General features: G+C 31.6%; 4 protein-coding genes across 4 annotated transcripts; 3 read left to right on the top strand and 1 right to left on the bottom strand.

The window, feature by feature from the left end:
* The first annotated feature begins 1485 nt into the window (after nt 1-1485).
* LOC114413616 (NAC domain-containing protein 92-like) lies at nt 1486-4753 on the top strand. Its single transcript, XM_028378104.1, has 3 exons — nt 1486-1809; nt 2535-2797; nt 4094-4753. The coding sequence occupies exons 1-3, from the start codon at nt 1656-1658 to the stop codon at nt 4640-4642; spliced, it is 966 nt and encodes a 321-aa protein (XP_028233905.1). The 5' UTR covers nt 1486-1655; the 3' UTR covers nt 4643-4753.
* A 4598-nt stretch (nt 4754-9351) lies between these two features.
* On the top strand, nt 9352-12708 carry LOC114413617 (cleavage stimulating factor 64-like). The gene is made up of 7 exons (XM_028378105.1): nt 9352-9541; nt 9613-9690; nt 10263-10301; nt 10386-10928; nt 11014-11106; nt 12164-12331; nt 12410-12708. Exons 1-7 carry the CDS (start codon nt 9449-9451, stop codon nt 12533-12535), a joined length of 1140 nt encoding a protein of 379 aa, XP_028233906.1. The 5' UTR covers nt 9352-9448; the 3' UTR covers nt 12536-12708.
* A 1337-nt stretch (nt 12709-14045) lies between these two features.
* On the top strand, nt 14046-17072 carry LOC114411416 (putative F-box/LRR-repeat protein At5g02930). Its single transcript, XM_028375108.1, has 2 exons — nt 14046-14643; nt 16663-17072. The coding sequence occupies exons 1-2, from the start codon at nt 14046-14048 to the stop codon at nt 17070-17072; spliced, it is 1008 nt and encodes a 335-aa protein (XP_028230909.1).
* A 5881-nt stretch (nt 17073-22953) lies between these two features.
* On the bottom strand, nt 22954-24886 carry LOC114411583 (transcription factor BEE 1-like). The gene is made up of 6 exons (XM_028375219.1): nt 24550-24886; nt 24326-24445; nt 24057-24122; nt 23878-23946; nt 23711-23788; nt 22954-23339 (listed from the first exon to the last, which is right to left on the bottom strand). The coding sequence occupies exons 1-6, from the start codon at nt 24856-24858 to the stop codon at nt 23241-23243; spliced, it is 741 nt and encodes a 246-aa protein (XP_028231020.1). The 5' UTR covers nt 24859-24886; the 3' UTR covers nt 22954-23240.
* Between the last annotated feature and the right edge of the window lie 1393 nt (nt 24887-26279).

Below are 26279 nucleotides of genomic sequence, written 5' to 3' on the forward strand. Positions count from 1 at the left end.
CAATTAATTAGAGCAATGACCTAGTGGTCATTGAGAATTGGGTGCTCCCATCCCTACGTAACAAAAAGGCCATTAAAAATATGAAGAGAAAAAAGAGAAAGAGAGTAAACGGCAGCAAAGTGTTAAGTGTACGTAGATGACTGGGCGTTCTTCTAGAATCATTATGTTCGTAAAAACCATCAAGATATGGGGATTCAATTCGTAAAGTTTTGGGTAGGATGGAAATTTGGGATGATTTGAAGATTACCCATGAAATATCCAACTGAAACGCATACCTTAGAAATGGACGTAATATCGTGGGTTGGTGACCATTTTAACCACTCGTAGTAATATTAGTCGACGTAAGCACTAACCTCCCAAAACAATGATTTTTTTTTTAGAGTCAAAACAATGAAATATATATATATATATATATATATATATATATATATATATATATATATATATATATATATATATGAATACCCGACGTAAATACTACCCCCTCCCCCCCTGAAAAAAAATCAATTATTATAATTAACATGTTCTTTTGCTGGGATTTTCAACTATCGATCGGTTTCTAAACATTAATTGTTGCAAAAACAATTTAAGACGTTTAAAACATTTTTATTAAAAATTATTAAAAAAATAAATTAATTACATTAAACACCCTTTAATAAAATTTTCTACTTTTAATTCTTTAATTATTGTCCTAGTATTTTTGTTTTTAGTGGAGATTACATTATCGTCCAAAACCATGTATATCATTTTGATCTTAAGTGTATATATTAATCAATTTTTTTTATCATAGTGTATTAATCAATAGACGCGCGGCCATATGCACACACATTTAAAATATCATATATGTTATGTACTACAGTCTAATGCATTTTGCTTATTACAATTTGAGAGAAAAAGGGAGATAACGGTGGGTGTTGGCTACTGTGTAAATAATTATAAATCTATAATGAAAGAGAATGTGGTTTCAATTAAGTACACGTTCTCATTGGACTATAGCGCAAGGTTGGCAAATGTTTTGGTGGGTAGAAATGGGTGAAGGTAGTTGGAGATCGAGGATCATAAGATGACGAAAATCTACATCCCAAATAGGGTGTAACATAGACTCAACCCCCTCGTGCACAAATAATTGCAACTAGCCTTCCTAATAAATACTACTAGTACATATTTTCCCATCCTTATTATATGTATTGATTATGACACAATTGTTTTTTGGTGGATTATTGCTTGTGGCACATAAGAGGCGTACAATATTGGTATATTCATGGTCGTATTTACTATTGGATTGGTTAGTAAATACACGTAAAATAAAGTGGCAATTTTGGAATTAACCATTATACACAACCGAAGCTTGATAGTCATTTAAAATTAATATATAGGTAGAAAAAAACTGCATGTTTCCCGGGATATATCATCTTTGTCAAAGAGTTAGCTGTCTATGTATTTATTAAAAATAATACGAGAAGTATATGTACGGATGCAACTTGTGAAAAGTGGAGAAGCCATATATAAGACCTCGTCTTGGTGATGTAAATTGGCTTAATTTTGTGAATCATTGTTGTCCGTACTTGTGATGCATTATTACGTTCTTCACTTTTTGATAAGATAGCTAGCTTCTTGAAGGAATCAATTAAAAGCTGGTTCACAATTAATTAAGAATGGAAGAAAAGCTACCTCCTGGGTTCAGGTTCCATCCCACAGACGAAGAACTCATCACATATTATTTATTAAGGAAAGTGTCCGATATTAGCTTCACATCCAAAGCTGTAGCAGTTGTTGATTTCAATAAATCTGAACCTTGGGACCTCCCAGGTAGTTTTATATGTAGTTCCTGGTTCACCTCTCTGTATATATAATTGGTTTCCTTTTTTTTAAAATTTATTTTCTGTATTTTAAAAAACTACACCTATATCCTTTTTCTTTCTTCAATTTTATCATTTGCAATACAAAAACTTTTCTTTTAAGGACAGCTACTTATCGAATGTCTTTCTAAAGCAAGATTTTACTAATTGAAGCAAAAAGAAACAGCAAATTATTGAACAATTGCTTCAGATTGATCTCTTTCTGCACATCTCTATAAATTTTCACTGTTTCACTTTCATTGGAAGCTTAATTAATTAAATGACGAGGTGTAAATAAAACATCATTGGCATATCATTCTTCAGACTAATTTCATGATTTATGACTTTCAGGTTATTCAAGCAAAGTAGTCTTAATTTGTTTCTGCTTCTCATCTCTATTCATCCTACACAGATATAGTTTTAGCACTTAGCTTTAATTTGCAGCATGCTTTACCTGAACTCAGATATTTAATTTTCATTTATATGATTGTTCATACTTCACACAAACTGAACCTTCATTTGACACTTTAATCATAATCCATGCATTATGCATATATATAATTAATTAAATACAGTTTTGATGTGCATATATGAATAAATATGCGCTATATATTATAGCGCGTAGTATTATATATATGCTTTTAAGTGAAAAAATAAATAAACTAAATTAGGATTATTGATGTTGTGTGGTAATAGGTAAGGCTTCGATGGGCGAGAAGGAATGGTATTTCTTCAGCTTGAAAGATCGGAAATATCCAACTGGGCTTCGAACCAACCGAGCTACTGAATCAGGGTATTGGAAAACCACAGGAAAAGACAAGGAAATATTTGGGGGTGGAGTTTTGATAGGGATGAAGAAAACCTTAGTCTTTTATATGGGAAGAGCTCCGAGGGGTGAGAAAAGTAACTGGGTTATGCACGAATATAGGCTTGAAAACAAGCAACCCTATTCTTCCAAGGTAATTAGTAAATACATTCATGCACCACAGATAAAAAATGTTCTCATTCTCACTACTATTAGTCTTTACATTTTTTGTTTTTATTTTTTATTTTTGAAGGATAATTATTTCGTATATAAATATGTAGTATATATGAAGAGTATTAATGTTAGCTATGCACTCGCATTCCTTCTAAAATTTGGTATAGAAATATGTAGTAAGATTAAAATTTACTGAAAATTATAACATTATAAGTCAGTCTAACAATTTTTAATATTAAAAGTGTATTAAAATAATGAATATATTAATTATTACCAATTCTCGTTATAGATAACAAATTAAATAAAAGATGCTCGTCACTTTAATAACTTTCCAAATCACTTAGTAGAGGTGAGATTAAGTTCCCTTATTGCACTTAAGCATTTGATAATAACAAATAACAGAATCACTTTGTAAATATATGCAAAATGTGAAAACATGAATTTAAAAATATTTAAGAGAAATTTAATTTAATTGATTGGAGAATGTTTTATTGATAAATATAAAATTATAGGTGTTTAAAATTTAATAATTTAATTAGTAAATATCATTTTAAAAATAATTTTCAAATATCTTATTATACTTAATGCTAATTAAAAAATATTAATTAAAATTTAAGAAAATTAAAAATATCTTTTCTTTGAATAACTAATTGAAGAAGAAAAAAACATTGATTTGATGTATGTGTGCGTAAATTCAAAAGACATATCATCATACAAAGAAAAAGACATATAACTATGTTTAAATAAAAAATACATCTAAAATTTATTTCATTTTAAAAAATAATCACTTAAATTTATTATATAAATTAGATACACATAAATAGTATATCATTTTCTGGGAATATTCTAATGACTATTAATTATTGCACATATCTAAAACAATTTAAAATATTTTTGTAATATTTAACATACTTTTTTTTAAGATGTCATTAAATAAATATTTTCCAATATAATTATAGTCTGCCTGAGATATCACACACACATATACTCATGATAATTTTGTATTTTTTTTTTCTGCTACATTGATAACCTTGTACTTAATTATTCATATAATCATATTAAATTAACTTAAACTAATTATACAATTTATTTACTTTAAAGTGAGAAGTGTATTTTGTGGGATAAAGTATAATTTTACTTTATAATCATTTATTAGAAAATTAACAATTATGAATGTAATAAAATACATGTGTGTTTGTGTGTTATTAATGTACTTTAGACTTGTTATGTATATAGTTGAGAAATAAATTTTGGTATGGTTTGCTCATTTTTGCAGGAAGAATGGGTGATTTGCAGAGTCTTCCAAAAGAGCTCAGCACCAAAGAAACCACAGCAGACATCATCCTCCCAACCATCTCAAGAGTCTCCTATCTCAATGGTCAATGAATTTGGTGATGTCGACCTACCAAATCTTAATAGCATTGCAAATTCATCCAGTAGCTTCACCAACAATATTGCATACAATGGTGATCATCCTAGCAATGTTAACACCAATAATATGAATTTGACCATGAATTGGCCTTCTTCAACTGAGCTGGTTCCATCTCTCCCATGGCCTTCTGGATTGCTGAATCCTAACCTTTCTGTGAATTCATTGCTTCTCAAGGCATTGCAACTTAGAAATACTTATCAACAAAGAGAAACTACGACCAGTACTAGTGATCATCACTTTGCAACATATGTTCCTCAAGGATTTTCTCATCATAATATTGGAACTGATAAACATCACTTCCCCCCAAATCTCAGTGCTTCTTCTTCTTCCAAAGCTTTAGAATCTTGTGTGCCGCAGCAGGAGCAACCATTCAATATGGACTCCATTTGGTGAACGAAGTTAATTGTGTAAATCATTTACACCTTGTGAATTATTATCCTAAGTCCATGCTATATATATATATGGTCCCAGGCCATTTCAAAGTAGAATGGAATCACTTTATTATACGTACGTCATTATTTCCTTTTCAAGAGAAACTAAACTCAAATCTCTTGATGTTGTAAAGACTAAACATTAGCTCATGCATTGTTGTAACCAGGTGGGGTCAAAATTATAGGAAACTTGTGGATTACTGTCAACGTTTATCCTCGTCAATCTTGATAAGGAAAATCTCCTTTGCCGGTACTCAGCAACAGAATTAACTTGAATGAAAAATGTGAAGGAAAAAAAATAATTGTTATGAATCCTTACAATGCATTCAAGGGTTCAGTTGCATCTGTATATGTATGATGATGATGATATCTGTGTCTGTATTACAAATTTCGAAGACTACCGTGGTCTCAATTAATATTTACATCATATATAATTGAGTGTTTTTTTAATAAATTGAAAAACTAGATTATATATTTGTAATCTAGAGATTAGTCTGAATCATGAACACATGATCATCTAAACCCAAAATAGCATTGTTTTGGACCAAATAAGAAAAACCATCAACATTTATATTCTTTAGTACAAGAAAAAGAGTTGAGGAAATAAGAAATTCACCACAATATTATATTTTTTCATTGAGGAAATAAGAATTCTCACTATTATAACTAATAGTATAAAAGTAGAAGTTAAATATAGTTAATAAAAAAATGATAAAATAAAAACTAATAATATAAAAGTAAGTTAAAAGAAAAATTGAAAATTTTAAAAATGATTTAAAGATAAAATTGTCCAATAAAAATGAAAAGTGGTTACAGAGTGATTTTCTAATTTTGGTAAATGAGTCAGTTTTAATCTACATAATTAAAAATGATTAATTATTGCTATTACTTTAATATTATTATTAAGAATAAAAATAAAATGTTCTAAAAATATGGAGATAAAAAATAGTTATACAAAATTATACCCCTTTGTATATTGATATGGATGTATTTTTTTATTGAGGGATTAGTCCCAAGTAATTACTCATAAAATTAGCAAGGACTCAACTTTTGGTAATGTCATTAAATTAACGAGGATTTAGCTTATAGGTAAGCCTATGAGGCCCAAACGAATCGTGATTTTGTGGGTGTTGTTAGGTGCACCCAGCAGTATTGCTGGTGCATCCAGCATTGTAAGTGAATGGGCGAAAATGTCCTTCACTTAAAATTTAAAAGTGGCACACCAGGTCTCTTTCTGTACGCTTCTTCTTCCTTCCGCAGTGCCTTCTACCTCTTGCCGCCGATTGAACTTCTTCTTCCTCCGTCCGTGTCGCATTTGGTGATTTGAGGCATTGAGGACTTGCAGCTACGCTTTGGGCTTCCACCGTCAAGGGTCGGGGTAAGCTTCGCGTCTTCGTTAATGGCGTTTTATGCATTTCCCCTTTTGTATTGGTACGGATGAACTTCATCCATAAGTGTTAATTAATCTGTAACATTCATACAGATGAAGTTCATCCGTATGATTCATACGGATGAAGTTGATTCATAAGTGCAACATCCATATGAAGGTTTTTAATTTTTTTTGCAAAAAATTTTATTTGTTTTGAAAAAAAAATTAAAATAGTATTTGTATTTGTTTGTTTTGTATTAAAAATAGGTATCTTTTGTGTTTATAAAAATAATATGTATGATTGCATGGTGGTATGAAATACTTTTAAATTTTAATAGTAAATAATTGAATTTTTTAGTTTTTTATGTTTAATATATTTGAATGAAAATAGTGATATGTTATTTAATTATGTGTTTTGTGTTTTAATTATGTAGTCATATATGATCGTATGTTATTGGTAATTTTATATTTTGTAGATGTTTAGAGTTTTGGGATTAGGGGTAGTGGCTAGGGTTTAAGGCTTAGTGCTCATGGGCTAGGGTTTAGGGATGTGGGGGCTTGGTGTAGGGTTTAGCTGCAAGGGTTTGGGATTCAGGGTTATGTAATCGTATTCTTATTTATGTTTAATTTATTTGAATGAAAATAGTCATATGTTATTTAATTATGTGTTTTGTGTTTTAATTAGGTAGTCATATATGGTCGTATGTTATTGGTAGTTTTACAATTTGTAGGTGTTTAGGGTTTTGGGGTTAGTGGTAGTGGCTAGGGTTTATGGCTTAGTGCTCATGGGCTAGGGTTTATGGATGTTGGGGCTTGGTGTAGGGTTTAGGGTTTAGGGCTATGTAGTCGTATTCTTATTTATGTTTAATTTATTTGAATGAAAATAGTCATATGTTATTTAATTATGTGTTTTGTGTTTTAATTAGGTAGTCATATATGGTCATATGTTATTGGTAGTTTTACAATATGTAGATGTTTAGGGTTTAGGTGTAGTTGTTAGGGTTTAGGGATTAGTGTGCTTGGATTAGGGTTAGGGTTTAGTTGCTAGGGTTGAGGGTTTAAGATTATGTAGTCGTATTCTTATTTGAATAGTAAATATTGAATTTGACAAAAAAAAAATACATGTGCGTCATGATTTACAGATCATGGTTAGAACTGGAGGGTTAGGTTGTGCTCTAGGTAAGGTTATAGGTAAAGCCTTAGGGAGAGAGGATCATCATGATTCAGATGATGTTTCCTAGTGACGAAGGTCTACAACATCCGCACGTAGGCAACGAGAAAATGCCCATGTTATTGAGGATGCTCCTGATATGACTGAGGATGTACCTGCACATGGTGTAGAAGCTGTTGATGGTGCTGAGGGATTTGTTGTTGATGATGCTGAGGGATTCCTAGGTGAGCCGCGTGACCCATCAATGCTAATTGACTATTGTGACCATGTTGCAGTGAGCATATGGAATGGAGAGATATTTTAAATTGTTAAGTAAAGTTATTTGTTAAGTATTTCTTATTATTTAAATTTTTCATAATTTAAATTACTGTGTTTACAAATTATCGAATCATTTATACTTCAATTCAGGAACGTCCTGAATTAAAGTTATCCTCCCATGGAAGGAAGGTTCATAAATTTGGGAGGCTTGCTCCAGAAATTGAAGGGCTAGTCGCTGTCACAGGATTATGTCCTTTGATCGCATGTTCATTAGCCACTAGCGATCAGGAATTAAGTCCTTGCCCTCCAATCATTGGTTTCCCATGAAGCATGAAGGGACACCCACATTTCCTACTCAATATCTCTTCTTACAAAATCTTTCTTCCTACACCTATATTGACCATTCCTTTCACAATCAATTAACAAAAATAAAGTTCTTCATCTACTACCAGTCTGTATGTCAGACCTCATAATGATTGCAACAAATCCATTTTCATGAGCAACTGACCGAGCACACTGCAAAACATCATCTTGGGTATCAAACACCTACAACACAACCTAGACAATTTTAGTCTTCTACAACACATTCATTTTATCAAATCACTCACAATAATGAACATTATTACCTGAGAAGTATTGAACGCATCCAAACAATCAACATGTTGTTCATTCACACTACATTCTTGTTCATTTTGATCATCCATATCAACTTCTTTATACATTATACTTTCATACATCCATTAATCTTCATTCGTCTTAACAACAAATAAAAAATTTTCACATCATACAAAACTCTACACAATCTTTTAGCGCACACCATTCTATACAAACTACAATTCATAGTCATATATATCAATAAACAAAAACCCTATATGAGTCCCTATACTTTATATTTTAATTCCATTTTAGTCCTTACCATCAAAATTTGATTAATATTATCAATAAAAATTAACTACATAAATATTACTAAGTAATTCGTAATTAATTTATCATAAGAAAATTTGTAATAAAAAATAATTGATAATTTATAACTAATTTGTAGCTAAATAATTAAATTATATACTAATACTATATATAATTTGTAATAAATAAATAATTCATAATTTGTAATAAAATGTAAACTATAAGGACTAAAAAAATCACTATCAAACTATAATGACTAAAAATGTATGAATCATGAAATTATATGGACCAAATGAGTAATTTAACATATTAATAATTAAAAAAAATAAAAATTTAAGGAATTAAAAAAACCAATACGAATCAAGTTCATCCATATGATTTATATGAATCAACTTCATCCGTATAAAGCATACAGATCAAGTTTATTCGTATGCTTTATACGGATCAACATCATCCGTATAAACCATACGGATGAACTTGATCTGTATTTTTTATACGGATGAACTTCATCCATATAAACCATACGGATCAACTTCATCCGTATGCTTTATACATATGAATTTCATACTTATGGATCAACTTCATTTGTATAATTCATACGGATTAAGTTGATCTGTATGTTCAAATCTGCTTACGGATCACTACTCAGCCAGAAAAGCATATCTGATGTACCTCCGATGAAAACGAACCAACAATCGCAACAATCACCAACCGGTAACACTTTCACCTCCACTGAATCGTTACCTCTCTCAACAATGGAAAACCAACACGAAAGGGAGAACAGGAAACACAAAACCATAAACACGTAAAAAAACAGCAGAAAAAGAAACTTAAAAAGGAACAACAAGCTAGGAGCATTTTGAACATTAATAAAAAAAATACTGGATGCAATAACGCTGGTGTGCCTAGCATGTCCCTGACTTTGTGTTCCAATATGCGCCATACACACGAAGGTAAGCCCATGAGGCCCAAATGAATCAGGGTCAATTTCACCTTGATTCTTGAATTGAATCCTTCATAGCTACTAATAACGAACGACATCTGTTTCTGGCTTTGCGGGCTGAACAATGGCCGGAAAACATGTCGGCGGCGAGGGCTTAGCGGCGAACCTCGCCGGAATGTCGAAGAATCAGCTCTACGATATCATGTCTCAGATGAAGGTACGTACAATACTTCTTTTTCACTCTTAGCGAAGAACAACACGCTAACCATTTCGTTTGTTGTCCCTCAGAATCTAATCGAACAGAACCAGCAACAGGCCAGGCAGATCCTCATACAAAATCCTATATTAACCAAAGCGCTTTTCCAGGTTCTTAGGGCTTTCAATTCTCTTTCTTCTTTTTTTTTTTTTTATTCACTAAATGCTTCGAATTTTGCTTATTCAAGTTCTGAATTTCAGTTAATTACATTGATGACCATATGCGCGTGTTTGATACTTGATAGTTACTTTCGTGTAGTTATTTTCGGTTGATTAGATTTAGAGGAGCTATTTTCCCTAATGCTTTGTCATGAGATTAAACCTAAATCGATTAATTTTCGTATTGAGTTGTCGTCTGGTTTAAAGAAACAGTTCTCACTCTTCACCCGTGATTAGTGTTTCAATTGTTGATGCCCTTGACAATGTAGTTACCCAGTTTGAGGTGATGGAGATTTATTTATTTCTTTAAATTTGAACACTTTTAAGATTCTTTTAGAGGGTCCCTGATGTTTCGTGCATGTATGAGTGTATCTTTTTCTTGGACTTCCCTTGAATTATATTTGGAAAAATCGGACTTCCACTTTGGTTTTATTGTTCAGTAACCATAGTATTTACCTGAGGGTCTTCACTCTTCAGCCACATTATACTTTGAAATTTTTGTCCGTTTTCTTTTGTTTAATCAGGCACAAATTATGCTTGGAATGGTGCAAGCACCTCAAGTGGTATGGTTTTTTGCTTTCTTTTGATGTCTGTTTCACAATCATCCATCGGTAGAAATTTGGGTGACGAAAATTGTTTGCTTCTAGGTTTCAAAAGTTCGGCCAATGGTTTCACAGAGCAATCAGCAGTCAGTACAACTAATACAAAAACCAAATATTCAGCCTGCTCCATTATTGCCTGGGCACGGTGGTGCACAGGATCAAGCAGGTGTATCTCAAACCCAAATTCCTCTGAGGAAACACCAGAACCAACCTTCAGTGCCAATTTCATCTGCTGTTCCTGCAATGAGTCATCAATCTCAGCCCATGGCTGCACATTCCTTGCCAATGCCACAACAGCATAAAGGACATCCAACTCCCCAAATGGCTCCAGTGTCTCTTCCACAATCATCACAACTTCCAAACGTACCTCTGCCTTCTCTTCATCAAACTCAAATGGCAACTGCTTCCAGTCAGTTACAGCAACCATTGCAGACATCGGGGTTTCCACCTCTGCAACCACCTCTGCCACCACAGATCAGACCAACTGCATTGCCAACTTTCCATCCCCAGTATCCCCCACAGGTGGGTGCAAACATGGGTTTCCAACATGCTGGTACTTCTCACAATCTTCCGCAATCAATGATTCATGTAAGTTGAATATTTCTGTTTACAATTCATAATCTATTCCCATGTTTCATGCAAGTTGAATATTATGATATTGGGTAAATTTCAGCCTGGTACAAAACCTTCTGCTAGTGTTGGGTCCACATTCCCACAGGGGCAGACACCACTTCCAGGTCAACCATCATCTCAGCCACCTTATCAGGTATTTTGAGCTGTAACTGATGCTTAAGACTTAAGATTGTGCATTGATACCATGAACTCTGAGGGGAGCAAGCAATTAGGCTCTATGGTACCTGCATTATTGGCGCTTTATTAGGCTTTCTTGTTATCATTATGAATTTATGATTTCTTGTTTCATTGGCTAGTTAAATCCTAATTTATCTGCATTGAACCTAATTCTTTTGTTTAAAGTATAGGCCTTTCCCCCCTAAACTATTAGTCATTATGCTATCTGCTACTAGTAATGGCACTGTTGTCGGCTAAAGGGGATGCTGGCTTATAAAGTAGCTTTTATAACAAAAAGTTATATTTGCTTCAGGGTCTATTTAGGATTTGGGTAAGGGAAATGAGACGGGGAAATTTTCACTTCTAATAAATATTCTTTAATTTAATTATTTAATAATATTTTCTAATAAAAGAAATCAAATGATAGATTATTATAAACTTGATGTGCTAATTTTTTTGTTTATTTTTTCAACTCTTAATTTAAAAATAGAAAAATTGTCATTCCTTTCTTTTCTGTTCAAAATTCAACTTCTACATAATTTAAGGAACATAACCTTAGAAAAATATATTTTGGGCACAATTGAATATGGAAAGCCAATTAATAATAATTTAATTGTGGTGTAGAAAGTTATTTTTTCTTTTCTAGTTTTCTCAGATAATTTATTAAAAATCTATTTTTACATTTGGAGTTAGCATTTTTTACCTCATTTGAGTGAAACATGAATTTTGAGATATCATTTCTTTCCCGCCTCTTATGTGAATCTTCTCTGTACATGACTGTCAATTTATTCCTGACAAATTTATCATTGCTTCATTCGAATTTTACAATTAAGATACTTAATCAGCTTGGTTGATTGACAACCATGCTGGCATTGGACCTAAAAGCAAGTTGATTTTGGTGATTTGACTAGAAGAAAGTAAATCTAAATAGCAGGACTTGCAAAGCGAGTAGTATCAATCATGATAATGTGTGCCTGATATCTGTGCTTTGTAGTATTTGACTTTTCGCGTGCTAAGTGATGCTTGCTTGTTAGGTTGGGAATATGCCTTTAGGGCCCGATTTTGGCAATCAAGCTGGAAATGCTATGCAAGTAGATAGAGGGTCTTCTTGGTTGCCTGGTCCCTCAGAAAACCTAGCACATCTTTCTGGTCCTCCTGGTCAGATGAGTGCTGCTGCTAATCAGCTTCTTCGGCCTCCTGGGGTAATTATTTTGAATTATCATCTAGTTTGTATAAATAGTTTGGCTGTTTATTGATATTCTTTTCTTGCGTACATGCAGTTGACACCAGAGATGGAGAAGGCACTGCTTCAGCAGGTCATGAGCCTCACACCGGAGCAGATAAATCTCCTGCCTCCAGAACAAAGAAATCAAGTGCTGCAGCTACAACAGATGTTGCGTCAATGATATAATACGCATATATACTCACCATGAAAGTTAGGCAATCTTTAAAGTTTAATCCTAGTTTGGAAGAGGTTATTATGTCGTATATATTCAAACCGATTGGCTGCCAAGTTTTATAGAAATTAATACAAATTCATGCAACTAATTATAGACCATATTATTCGTTTCTTCTGAAATTTGGCACGACTGCATCTTTTCTTAGTTTTGTATAATGAAAGAGTAAATTCTTAAGTTATAGTTCATATATGATATAAATGTTATCTTTCATTAAAGTATAATTGCAAAGTTATAAATGTACAGCGAAAAATATATATAATTTTTTTAAAACATACATAATTTACTTATGAAAAATCAAAAGTACATTAATTAACTATATTTAAAATGCTATTTTTTATGTTTTTAAAAATTAAAACTTTAATTGATTTTTGAACATATAAATTATAATTTAAATTTATGATAAATCATTTATATTGTGATATAAGATTATTTTTTAACTATCTGCTATATTTTAAAAAAAAATGTTGAAACAATACCCAATTAGAAAATCAATTTACGAGAATGATAACAACTCTTGAAATTAGATGAACAGTTACGAAAATCAAGTTGAATATTTCTCATCTTGTTTTGTTTTCGTATAATATCTTATCATATTATTTTTTTACCAAAAAAACAAGAAGGATATAATATCTTATCCTACTATACTAAGGAAAGATTTAATTATCAATTTGATCCCAAATCATTTTAAGAGACTTAATTTGGTTCTTAAGTTTTTTAAAAATTTAATTTAGTTTTTAAATTTTTAAAAAATACATCAATTTTATTCTTTCTGTCAAGTTGAATTAACTTCATTAGAAATACCGATCGCTTTTGTTTATTTATTATTTATTTTAAAAATTATAGGATTAGAAACGCTAAAAATTATTTGGGAATTAAAAACAAAAATTCTAAAAAAACTCAGGGATTAAAAAGAAATTAATCCCTAAAATGTGTTTTTTTAAACTGCAACCCTAAAAAATATGTTACTATTATAATTAATTCTAATTTAATCTAAATCAACATATAAAAAAATACCACTTATTTATAAATACTTATAAAAGCTCACTCAATTCTATTATTTATAAATACCTACAAAAATGTCGCTCAATTTTTTTTTTATTTCTTTGTCATCCATGAAGGATGATTACTTTATTTCCCTCTTTAAAAGATTGAACATGATGCATAAAACAATCCTAAGACAAATTAAATTTAAAAAATTATATGTAATTTAAAAAAAAGAATAATTTTGTCATTATCCTGTAACTATTTGATTCGTGATAAATACAGTACAAGATAAAACACAGTATTGTTATTTGATAACAGATATTATTAAAGATTATTTATCATATTTTATGGTGTATTCTACTCTCATATCTTAGTATGTTATTTATATCTATTGCCCACTAAAAATAATAAATAGGAGACTTGCGTAAACTTGACCCGATTGCACGATTACATCAACCACCATCAGTGCAAAATGGAAAAGGAGATGATAAATGCAAAGAGACAAATGGTGAGTGGAAAAGACGGAGAAGATTATGAGAGGGAAAGACTGAGTGACTTGCCTGAGTGCATTTTGCTCCATATAATGAAATTTATGAACACAAGACATGCCGTACAGACTTGTGTGTTGTCTAAACGATGGAAGGACCTTTGGAAACGTCTCACTAGTTTCTCTATGAGTTACTACAATGGGAGGATTCACAGTTATAACAATTTTCTGTCTCGGTTTCTGTTTTGTCGTGATGATTCGATTTCGCTACTCAATCTTGATTTCATTGTCTTCCGTTCCACTGCACGCAGCAAACTCCTGAAGAACATCCTAGAACATGCTGCTTCGCACAATATCCAGCAGCTGACAATTACAACAGATTTCACATTAACAAAAATACCCAATTCTTTTGTCCCTCTCATTTTTGGCTGTCATTCTTTGAAATCTCTTGAGCTTTTCATGAGTTCTGGCTCTACCTTGAATCTTCCAAAATCTCTGCTGTTACCATCACTAAAAAGCCTGCATCTCACCAATGTTAGTTTTGCCGCAAGTGACAATGGCTGCACTGAGCCCTTTTCAAATTGTAAGTCGTTGAATACTTTGGTCCTACAACATTCCATACACCATGATGCACAAGTCTTCTGCATATCTAATTCTAACCTTTCCACCTTGAAACTGGTCAATATCGTCAACCCGACCTTTCAACCTAAAATTGTGCTTTCTACTCCAAATCTTGTTTCGGTCACAATTGATGTTAGTTTATTTTTATCTTGTTACGAACTTGCCTCCACATGTGATCTTCCATTTCTTGAAGAAGTAAATATTGACACCGGTGCGCTTATAGATTCTTCAGTCATCATAAGCTGGCTACAAGTGCTCTCTTATGTAAAGATATTGACACTTTCTTCCCATATCAAGGTAAGTTACTTTATTCTGTTTTCTCCTCTTTTTTATTTTCATAATGCTCATTAGATGTCTGCATTATTTTTTCAATGCTCAATCTTGAATTTCAAAATATTTACTAAAATATGTCTTCTAATTGTGTAGGATCTATCAAGTCTCGCTGCAACGAAAATTCAACCTCCATGTTTTGTTAGATTGGAGTCATTGAAAATGAAAAAGGTTCTTCCGTGGAACATGATATCCGATGATGAAGTAAAGACGATAACCGAGTACTTACTCCAGAACTCTCCACTAACCTGCAGAGTTGGTGTGATAAAGTGCTGAAAATTATATCCCTATTTCATGCTCAACTATTTAGGAAATATATTTTGACTGGTTAGTAAAATTCATGTCTAAACTCTTTGGGTGGAGAATTTTTGCAAATTATTCAATTTTTACTTCGTTTTATAGATATCTCTCACTGATGCACTCGTAGCAAATGATAGATTGCTATATTGTCAGCGCCTTGTTTATTTTCTTTATTTACAATGACAGCAGTAAAGATCAAATTTAAGCACTCATGATCTAATGTTATGTCCTTTTGTTTGCGAGCCAAATGCATATTTCATATATTTCCACGGTAATTTTTTGTAATCGATATATCTTTCAGATTTAACCATTTGATATAAATGGTAATATGTTCCTTACAAAATGATAGCAATGAACAAAATAGCATTTGGTGTAAGACGTACTGCTTGTTTAGGCATACAATTTATATGTGCGTCGAATCACATTGAATAAGAGAAAATATGCAGAAGCTACTATTTATTGTAAATGGTTAAATCTATTTGACGTGATATGCAAAGGCTACTAACTAATTTATTGTAAATTAGTAGTTTCTCTTATAAGGCAGATCATATTTTCATCGATTAGATAAGTATTCTAAAACGTATTTGGGAGTTATAATGTTGGTTTGATGATTAGAAAAAAAAAGATTTAAGGGTTGAAGGGTGCAAGAGGGAGGTGAATATGAATCTCTTTCTTAACTAATAAAAAAATTAATAATTAACTTTGATTAATTAAAAAAAATAAAAAATTATATCTTTAAAGATAACTTATAGTCGTCTATTTATATATTACATTTAATATTTTTAAGTAAATGACATAAGATGATAATAAATAAAAATGTCTAACTACTTAGTGCCTATAGAGTATATAGTATTTGTTAAGAAATCAACAATATATTTTTTTATTAAATTTCATCTTAGACGACTCCTACTAAACATCAGTTAAGTGCCCTGAGTTGTTTAATCATTGATGATTAATAAATAAATACTAATGATAGACATTTTATGTATCTCTTTACTTGATTATAAAAAATACAACATGATGGAATTTACAAGTGGATTTGGCAGAAGGGTGTGGCAAAATGTCCTTCTAGTTGTTGAGATGACATGTGCTATGTGTAGAAATAGGGTTAGTAATCACATCTTTGTAGGTGAAGAAGTTCCATTCATCTCGCCCTCAATCCAAATTAACTAGAAAAGAACATAAAAGTGAGAAAATATTTGGCTCGATGCCATGAAAGTTAGCTTAACAAATGTAGTTAGCCATTCCACTTTCTATCAACCAACACTTCCATCACTCTCCTTCTAACCTACCTATGTACACACACATTCTTATCAATTTTCTCCCTCCAAATTAATTGACGATGGGAAAGGGGCAAGGTGCTTTGAAAATGAACAAGGAATCTCATTTGATAAAGAAATCATCATCAGTGAACGAGGCACACCAGAGGCCACCGGTGATAATCTACACGCATTCTCCGAAGGTGATTCAGATGCACGCAGAAACTTCATGGAACTCGTTCAGAATCTCACCGGACTCTATCGCGCTGGCCACGACCCCGAGGACGCCGACGAGGCCGACTTGAAACCGCCGACGCCGCCGCGGAAGGAGGAGCCGAAGGCGAACGAAGCGGCGTCGCCGGAGGAGGTGGAGAGTAGTTGCTGCAACTGCGTGGCTCCGCTGATCCCTGATTACAACAACGCCAATAATTATGCGGTATTTGAATCCGATTTGAATAAGCCCTTGCTCACCTTCGCGAATCCCTCCTTCTTCTCAGGATGAGATGAACAACTTTCCTCACTCTTTTTTCTTTTATTATTTATTTTCCCAATAATATGGAGTTCTAGTTTTCCCGATAGGACTTTCTTTTTTCATTTTTAATAATATAATTTCTAGTACTTTTGAAGCATTAATTAATAAACTTGATTCCATTGAAAATATACAGGGAACTGTTTGTTGTTTGAATTCGGAATAAAAATTAAAAAAAAAAAAATCCATCTCAGGTACTGTGTTTGTAACTTGTATTTAAGATAATTAAAGAAGGCGAATCTACAATGATAATAAGCATAAGAAAAGGTCGAATAAACAATGAAGTATCAATGAGTTTTGCCAAGATGATCATTCTCTTCCCCTGCAATATAATTCATTTTTCAGTTTTGTCAGAAAATACCAAATGAAATGGGAAAATATCGATTATTGAGTTGAGGATAGTAGGATCTGACTATATAGAGTCCTAACAAGTTACTTGTCCATGTCCATGTATAAATGTTGCTGACTCAAATTTATATGGTTCCTCACGATGGGAGTCAATGTACAAATTAATACTATACCAAAGAACAATGGTCAAATATATGAACATTGAACTTTTTAATATGTTGTGTTAGGCATATTTAATGGGGTTCTTGAGAGTTCAAGAATCTCTCTATACCAGATTTACTATTATATTTACTTTAGAGATCTCTCTAGAGGTTGAATTCTTTCTTTTTTGACGTCTCTCTAATAAAATATATTTAAATAAAGTTTATTGTGAAACTCATAAAAGTAATTTAAAAATCCTTTTAAATTATTGTAATTAAATATAAAAGTGAGACCTATCACTAGAGAAAAAATTAAAAAAAATTCTTACATTTTTTTAGCATCGTAAAACCATAAAAACAATTCAAGAACCCAAAATTTATTCTAACACTAAAAATGTTCTTAAGGAATGCAAGAAAAGAAAGTCTGGTTGAAAGAAAGATTGCTTGAGGTGGGATTCTGGATCTTACGAACATGATGTCATTAGGAGAGGACATTTGACCCATATTAGAAATTGGGCTTCAATTATTAGGCTGATTCAGAAAATGTCTCCCTAAAAAGAATTTCATGTGTTTAAAATTTTGATATGTTAACGTTCACCAATCACTAAATTAATTGAACTGGTGGAGCTTCTCTTTTATTTTTTTTAGGTTAGAAGTTATGGGTGTTTTCTAATCTATTGGATTAGAGATTAATTTCACTTATGATATGTGATTGCTGTTGGCCCAAATTTTTTTTTGCAAAAATAAGAATTGAAGACAGATTCTTCTATTAAATAAATTGTTTTCACTCATGTGAACTTAAAGAGTTTTACACCACTACCCCAATCATTTGGGTTAGGATCTTCTCCTTTAATTGGAAAGAGCCATTTTCTTTTTTATTCTTACTAGTTATACAATTCTGAATAATTTAATAGTTAACTTAGTTATTCTAAATAAGACGTCAAACTGTGATTCAAGCCCCCAATGCACCCTCTACTCTCTTCCCTTCCTTCATCCTTCAATCCCAATTAATTTCACTGAATCTGCATATTTTATTGGCTTCTATACAAAAATGATATTGTTGCATGCATTCTCAATTTTATTCACTGAAATATTTCTATTTGAAAATAAATTTAATTAATTGAATCAATCTAATTATTTATGTTTAATTACAATAATTGGAAGTAGTTGATCTGATATCTGGTTAGGGCCATATAGAAACCTACTATTGACAAGTAGCAAGAACATATGGGTCTTCTATAAGTATATCTTTCTTTTACAATTACTCGTTCAATCTTTTAAAAGTACCATGAATAACACGGAGCATGATTGTGGACCTCATATCTCAAAAACTACCATGAATTTCTGCATGAGATGGGCATTTCAGGCCCAAAGAAAAAGAAGAAATGGATTGGTAAAAGGGGGGAGAGGTAACGATTTGCTAAAGGAAGCTGTTATTTGCAGTTCTCTATTTAATCTTCACACCTTCATGCTTTTCAAAATTTTATATAATATTTTCCTCACCCCCAACTTTCTCCACGGTACCCCCTCACCCTGACCCCTTCCTCAGTTTTCAAACATTTTCACCCCCTCATCCCATTTTCACAGCACTGCATTTTTCTTGTGGTTTTATTTTTAAAAAAAAAATACTCAGATTAAAGCTCACAATTTGAAAGTAGATTGGTCTAATATCTATTAAAATTTAATAAAATTCATCAAATTACGTGTAAAATTTAATAAATAAAAAGTAAGAGCTGTAATTTATTTTAGTCTCAATAAATTTTAATAAATAAAAAAAAGTGTCATAAAGAATATATTATTAACGTTTCACTTAATATTCTAATCGTTCTACACAACTAGCACGCGTCAATCACATATGACTTCATTTCTAGTCCAACACTCAAACTGATAGCATTTTGGTTATTCTTTTTGTAAAATAAAGGACAATAATTTCGACGGCTTTTTTGTCTTTTCATACTTTTTTTTCGTGGAACCGTATTATTATATGTCTTTGTAAACATGTTAATCTATCATGAATAAAAAAATGTTAATTTATCTATTGGTTATTATATAATTCACAAATTACATAGGTCAAGTTGAATTATTTTTTATATTATTATTAATTTCAAAGTCATTAGTTCCCAAAAACTTAAATTTGTTTTGACTATTTTTCATTTTTTATCCTTGTGAGAAAATAGGCTATATAATGACAAATGACATGTAATTCAGTTTTACATAGTTATCAAATTAGAATTTATTGTATATAATAAGTTTATTGATTTTTTTATAATATTTTAAAAGTTATATGAATAATAATTTATGATTGGATAATAATATAAAATTATTTTTATCTTTAATTCGATGCTTATTTTCATTTTTTCGCTCACATTCATTTATTTCTACTTGGTTTAATTTTTTATATTTTTATTATTTAGATGAATTGGCTTTTTTATTTTTTTGATTCTATGTTTCCCTATTTTTGACGGAGCGAGACAAATAAAAATTATCAAGATGAACTGAGTGTGGCAGATTTAAAATAAAAAGTCACATCCCGAAGCTGAAGGGACTGTCGTCTTAACACACCGTCACATTGATTAGTTCAACTGTTGGATTATGAACGTGTTATGCTTGATGATACATATATAACTGCTTTAATCAATTTTAAAATCATTGCTCAGTAGTGGGAGGTTAACATGTTGCTTTTGAGAATATATTGACGAAATTGGGTGACCACCTTTCTTATGAATCTTCAATATTCCAAGATCATACATGCACGTATAACCTTGTTTTTTATTTTGGCTAATTTGGTCGGTTTATATCTATAATATTCAGACCCGTCAACAAGTTCCACTCACAACCTCAAAAGCTTGATAGTGAGGGCACACTGCTTGAGTCCTTGAACTTGCCCCAGTTAATTTCTAGCCTCCCTTCAACTACTACCTCCTAAATATGTCCCCAAATCTAAATCAATATTGGGAAGGTATGATATACCATCTATCAACTTACCTTTCGGACAGACCCTTCAACTTCAAGTCTTTATATATTCCTCCTCATTCATGTATGCTAGTTGACAAATAAAGACAAGTAGTCAAATAAAAAAGGGTTGTTGTGAAGAAGCAAAAGTGCCTTTAAAAGGTTTAAGTCTGATCATTTTTCCGAAGTTACAAGCCCACGTTGCCCATCCCCTTTTGATCACGCTGTGGCCCATTCAAACTGTTTTTTTCTCCTAACTACATTGATGCAATGCATCAGGCCCCTTTCACTTTTCATTAAACAACGACAACAAATATGTTGTAATCTTATGAATATTTACCCCTCTCAATCATTAACTTGATGAATTTGGCAGCAGGTACAAGATTTTACTAATTTATTAGTTTAAGTGGATGTTATGAGCCGATTCTACAATTTAGCTTGTTGTTGGGCATATATTTAAAATTAGTTGCACTTCCACTTACTCATTTCTTGGATGAACCATCCCATATTGAAATATAAAATTTACGTACAGATATGTTTGAGTTTTAGTTTCAATAAATATTTTTAATTTTCAAAACATACATAAATAAGGATATTCAAACAATTAATATTATTAGAAGTTCGTGAATATTTCACATATAAAAAAAGTAACTGATAAAAAGTGGTATAAGACACAAAACATATTATACGAATGAAAGATAAATTAAACAAGATTAAAAACAGACAAAGAACATAAGATTAAGGCTTGCGGTTGGTCATATATCTAAATTTGGTTGCACTACCACCTATTCATTTTTTGAGTAAACCGTTTCCATCAAAAGATAGGAACTAAGGGCCTATTATATTGGCGGTCAAATAGAATAAGATACAAAAAGCATCATGAGAATATAATATGATAAAAATATATATGTTTTAATATTATCCTATGTTTGGCGCACAGTATATAACATTGTATTATATGTGAAATGAACCTGATAATGATATATGATGGTGGGATTGTGACGATAATAATGGTAACAACTATTATGTCAATAATATTAATAATGATAATTGTTATAATGAGTGTAGTGGTAATTACAATGTCAATGATAATGATAATGATGATGATAATAGTGACAAGATGATGGTTAGGATGTCAACAAGATAATATAAGTAGTAGGTTATATATGACCATTATCCTATCATATTTTGACAACCAAATAAACCTTAAGAGCATACTTGATTTTTATTTTAAAAAATTATTTTATTTAAAAAACAGTTTTAAAAATAAAAAAGTGAAAAAAAAAAAATCAAACTTACTCTATTTTCTTGAAATAACAAGATCCATTTTAGACTGGCACCTACTCATTGCACCGTGAAAATGGATCAACAATTTTGTTATTATACGGGGGAAAGGAGGTTTCTCTAAATAAAACTAGCTTGAGAACATTGATGTTGCCGTAGGGCCTACAAGACATGGACCTCGAGTTGACCCATGACGGCAATCACGTGAATAGATTTGTATGTGAAATATTTGCCAAGATTTGTAGCAAGATCATTGGAATAATAATGTGGGGTTTGTGTAAGATTTGCCAATCTCAACAAAAAGAGAGAGGGAATGGAAAGGCATATATACATATTCAAGTCAATGTTTAAATTTCATACTGACGAAATGTAAAGTAAAGAACGACGAAAAATGATGAAACCGTCAATAAAAACTACTCTTAAATAATTTCAATTTGGCGCGCATAAATTGATTTGTAGCTCGCGTTCAATCATATGGTAAATGAAACCAAATTGAATCGCACACCTCTTTTTTATACTTTATGTAATATGGCTCGCTCAAATTTCTATTGTCTTGAATTTCTGTGATCATCTTTTGTTGCGATTATACAATGGCATTTTGAAGTTTAAAACTTAGAGATTATGTATCCTCCGGCTTCGTAATAAAAGGTGATATATATTGTTATAAGTCATTTTGTAACTATCACCGAATTAATGGCGTATATAATATTAGTTTCCTGTTTGAGATTTTTTCTTAACACTTACAAGTGGACTGTTGCAAAAAAAGGTTAAACAACTTTTGATAGGTTCAACTAACTGAGCTGAAACTTGTTCGCCCTCCAAATCTAATTTTATTTAGGTCGTTATCACACACTAACCATATTATTTTTCTTTTTTTCTTATGAATTTTGTTATTTATTATGTTTAGTTTATATAAACTTCTTAATAAATACTCATAAATAATAAAATAAAAAATTAAAAAAAGAAAAATAAATAATGTTTTAAGTTATGTACCTAGCTTAATATATTTTTAAATATTGTCATTTTTTCATAAATTAATTTTAATTTATGACATATGTTTAATTTATTTTATCTTTAAAATTTATGTTATTTCCTTCTCCGTTTTGTTTTTAAAAAAAAGGGTATCCAAATTAACTCTCAATTTAATAGTACATATATTGCCAAAAGTGTATATAACACAAGTGCAACAGCCACACCCCTAAAATAAATGAAATGTAGGCTTTTAATCACTTCCATTCCAATTCTTTTCTACACGTGTTTGATGGGATTGTACAAACGAGAATGTCTATTCTGTACTTATACACTAAGGAGTGAAAACAATCTGATCCTTTAAAATTATAGAAAGTAAGAAGAAGTGCATGCAATGGAGCTTCTTCAATTCATGGTCTGGTTTGTGTTACAACATCCAAAACCCAAGTCACAGGGGCCATGACCATGTTGGTTCAAAGCAAGAAACTCCTTCACATTCTTCTCTCACATACCTGTCCAACTCTTTCACCTCGGATGCTCTTGCTCTCTGCCACAATAAATAAATAAATAAATAAACAATTTGACAATCAACTATTCATTAATTCATGACCATGTCTAACCTATATTCACGAGTAAACCTTCACGTAGCTTCCTATAGTTATAAGACATTATTCACTTTGATTCCTAAATCTATAAAACTATTACTTTAGTCTAGCTTGAATTTCATTTAATTTAGTCCTTACAATATTTTATAAAGTCAGGACAATAGTGGAGATGTACAAAATCTTATAAAGTGGAGGTTACTATCCATCACAAGTCTCAATTGTTTGCACACCACACATAATGAAGTAATGAGCAACATTAAAACTAGCCTATCCTTCAGAAACATAAGGCTGAGAAATATTTAGGAGTAGGCACCTGCATTGTTTCCAAAACATCTGACTCTGAATTGAAGTCATAATAGGTACTTGCTGCATTAAGCTTCATAGAGAGGAACTGCAAGTAAAATCAAACATTAAGTGATTTTAATGTTACGTTTCAAGTATTCTTTCGATCATTCACTCTTTTTTTTTTTTATCACTTACCTCCACTTGGTGCTGCAAGGACTGGACATAGTTTATTATCTCGTCCAACATTATTGCCATACCCATTGTCTGCAAGTCCATTTATGTGAAAGGAAAAAGAAAATCAGAGATTTAACATTTAAAGTTAGACACATGCTAACTTGGCACAATAATAAATAAGTAAATAAACAAATCTTTACCTTGTAACATCCTGGGACAATGTTCTGCAAGCACCTAAGTTTTTCATTGATTTTCCCTCTTCTAACCTGAATACCAATAAATGAAAAATATGTATTAGCCCACGTTTATCTTAACCAGCATAAAAATTAGAGTAAATATAGTCTCTGTAACGAGAGTATAAAATGTTTTTATATTGTCATATAAACACAAATCATTATGATAAGTTTGTTAACTTTTAGGATAAACATCTTAAAAGTCACAAATGATGAAGGAGATTAAGAAAATATACCCTTTCTGCTAAACTGTGACTATCAGTAGCTTGACCTCGTTTGGCTCTAACATGAACTACTTCATTCGGTTTCTTGTCTTCTATCATATTCCTTTTTACTCTCTTGCCTCTTCCACAACTCTGAACACATGCAGAACAAATAAAACATCAATCACTGTGTCGTATATGTGTAAAAAACTATGCATGAAGAAAATAATAAAATGAACTAGATGAAGAAAATCTACATTTTTTGTCTTGCTTCCACTCTCAAAAACAGCAGGAGTTGAATTTGCAGAACTTGGCTCCCATATATCAGTTGCTTTCCTCTTTTGACCTTCATGGATTTCATTTTTAACTGAATTAATAATAGGAACTAAAACTGGAACTTCATTGTGATCAGGAAAATTCTCTTCCAAGTTTCCTGCAAATTCAGCTTCTGGAGAACCTAAGAAGCTTTCACAGGAGAATGGCATCATCAAGTTCTGCATTTCCATGTTGTCAATATCTAAGAAAGGAAATCTAAGACTTTGCAAATCTGCAGTGAATTCTGCCATGTGGATTTTAAGAACAAAGTTTTTGAAAGGTTTTAACTGGTATCTGGATAATGTTCCTGACACTGTTATTTATAATGTGAGATTGCAGCTACATTAACCAATAGGAGTAGTCTAACTAACCCACGTGGCAACTCAAGCTTCTTTAGTTGTGTTCCCCTGGTTGGCCCCATATACAGGAGAAATGTCCAATTTCAATATGGGCCCATGCTTTGTGAGACAAGCGCTGTAATATGGGTCAATGTTTTATGAGGAAAGCACGGTCTATTTTTTGGAGCTTTTAGAAAGAAAAAAAAAACCTTTAATTGGGATCCTATCTTTGAGATCTTTTATCAAAGTTTAAACTGTAGTGGGAAAAGGGTAGTTGTTTGTAGAAGCACATAGTTTTTCAAGTACTCTTCCCAGATTTGAACACTATGATTTATGACTCTTGAGTTTGTATTCCAGAGTGGAACTTATTCTTCTAGCTTTTAGCACTGGAAGATTTAGTCTCTTTCGACAAACATTTTCGGAAGCAAGGGCTTATTTCCTGATTTTAACTTCTAAATTCTTAATCAACAACAACAATAATGAAATCCTTTTTCCACCGGTTGAAATCAGCTTCATGGATCACATAGGGTCATTCAACTTGGGTATAGACTAGATTTTCAGAGAAATTATTTATCGAGAGATCCCTTAATAACTTTTCTGTATATCCTTCTTGGTCTCAAATCCCCCTTTTCAAAAGACTAAAAACCATGTAATATAATTTCCTCACCGATGCTTCTATAGTGACTTTCTTTGTAGTTTTTACGTGTCCAAAATCACTTTAACCGATTTTGTTATCTTTTTCTCAATCGGTGTTATATCAATATCTCCTTGTATACAATAATTTTGTATCCTTCCCATTTTTGCTCAACAGTAATTTAAAAATTGATTGTAATACTATTTGTTTTCCATTCTTATAATTTTTACCTGTTGAATTACTCGGTACCTACCTGCATCATTAACACAGTAATAAGCAAGTATATGGTAATTGTAGCCGTAGAACTTAGAAACATAGTCCAAATGATACATGTTTGCAACCCAACCTTTTCCTCGAAGTTGATCTTCCAGCATTTTTGTTCAAACTTGATGCCATATCATCATGGTGCTTTATGTTTGATACTGGGAACCTTACTCCCTCTGCCTCTTTAAAAAAGTGTTGTGTTGAAACTTGAAAGTATAAATTTTAAAATTGATCATACACGTAGTGGGAAAAGACTCTGCGGGATTTCTTGGCAAGCAAGTTTTACTAAGCTATTAAAACCTTTCAATTACTGCTGTTTAAATCACGCACTTTATTTTCTTTTGTTTGGTGACTTGCCTCTGATTTGAACTGACATTTGAGAAGTGAATGAACCAAACTTTAGAATAGAACCGGCCTTATGACATGTGGAGTGTAC

This window comes from Glycine soja, chromosome 5, assembly GCF_004193775.1.
Source record: "Glycine soja cultivar W05 chromosome 5, ASM419377v2, whole genome shotgun sequence".
In the NCBI taxonomy this organism is placed as follows: Eukaryota; Viridiplantae; Streptophyta; class Magnoliopsida; order Fabales; family Fabaceae; genus Glycine; species Glycine soja.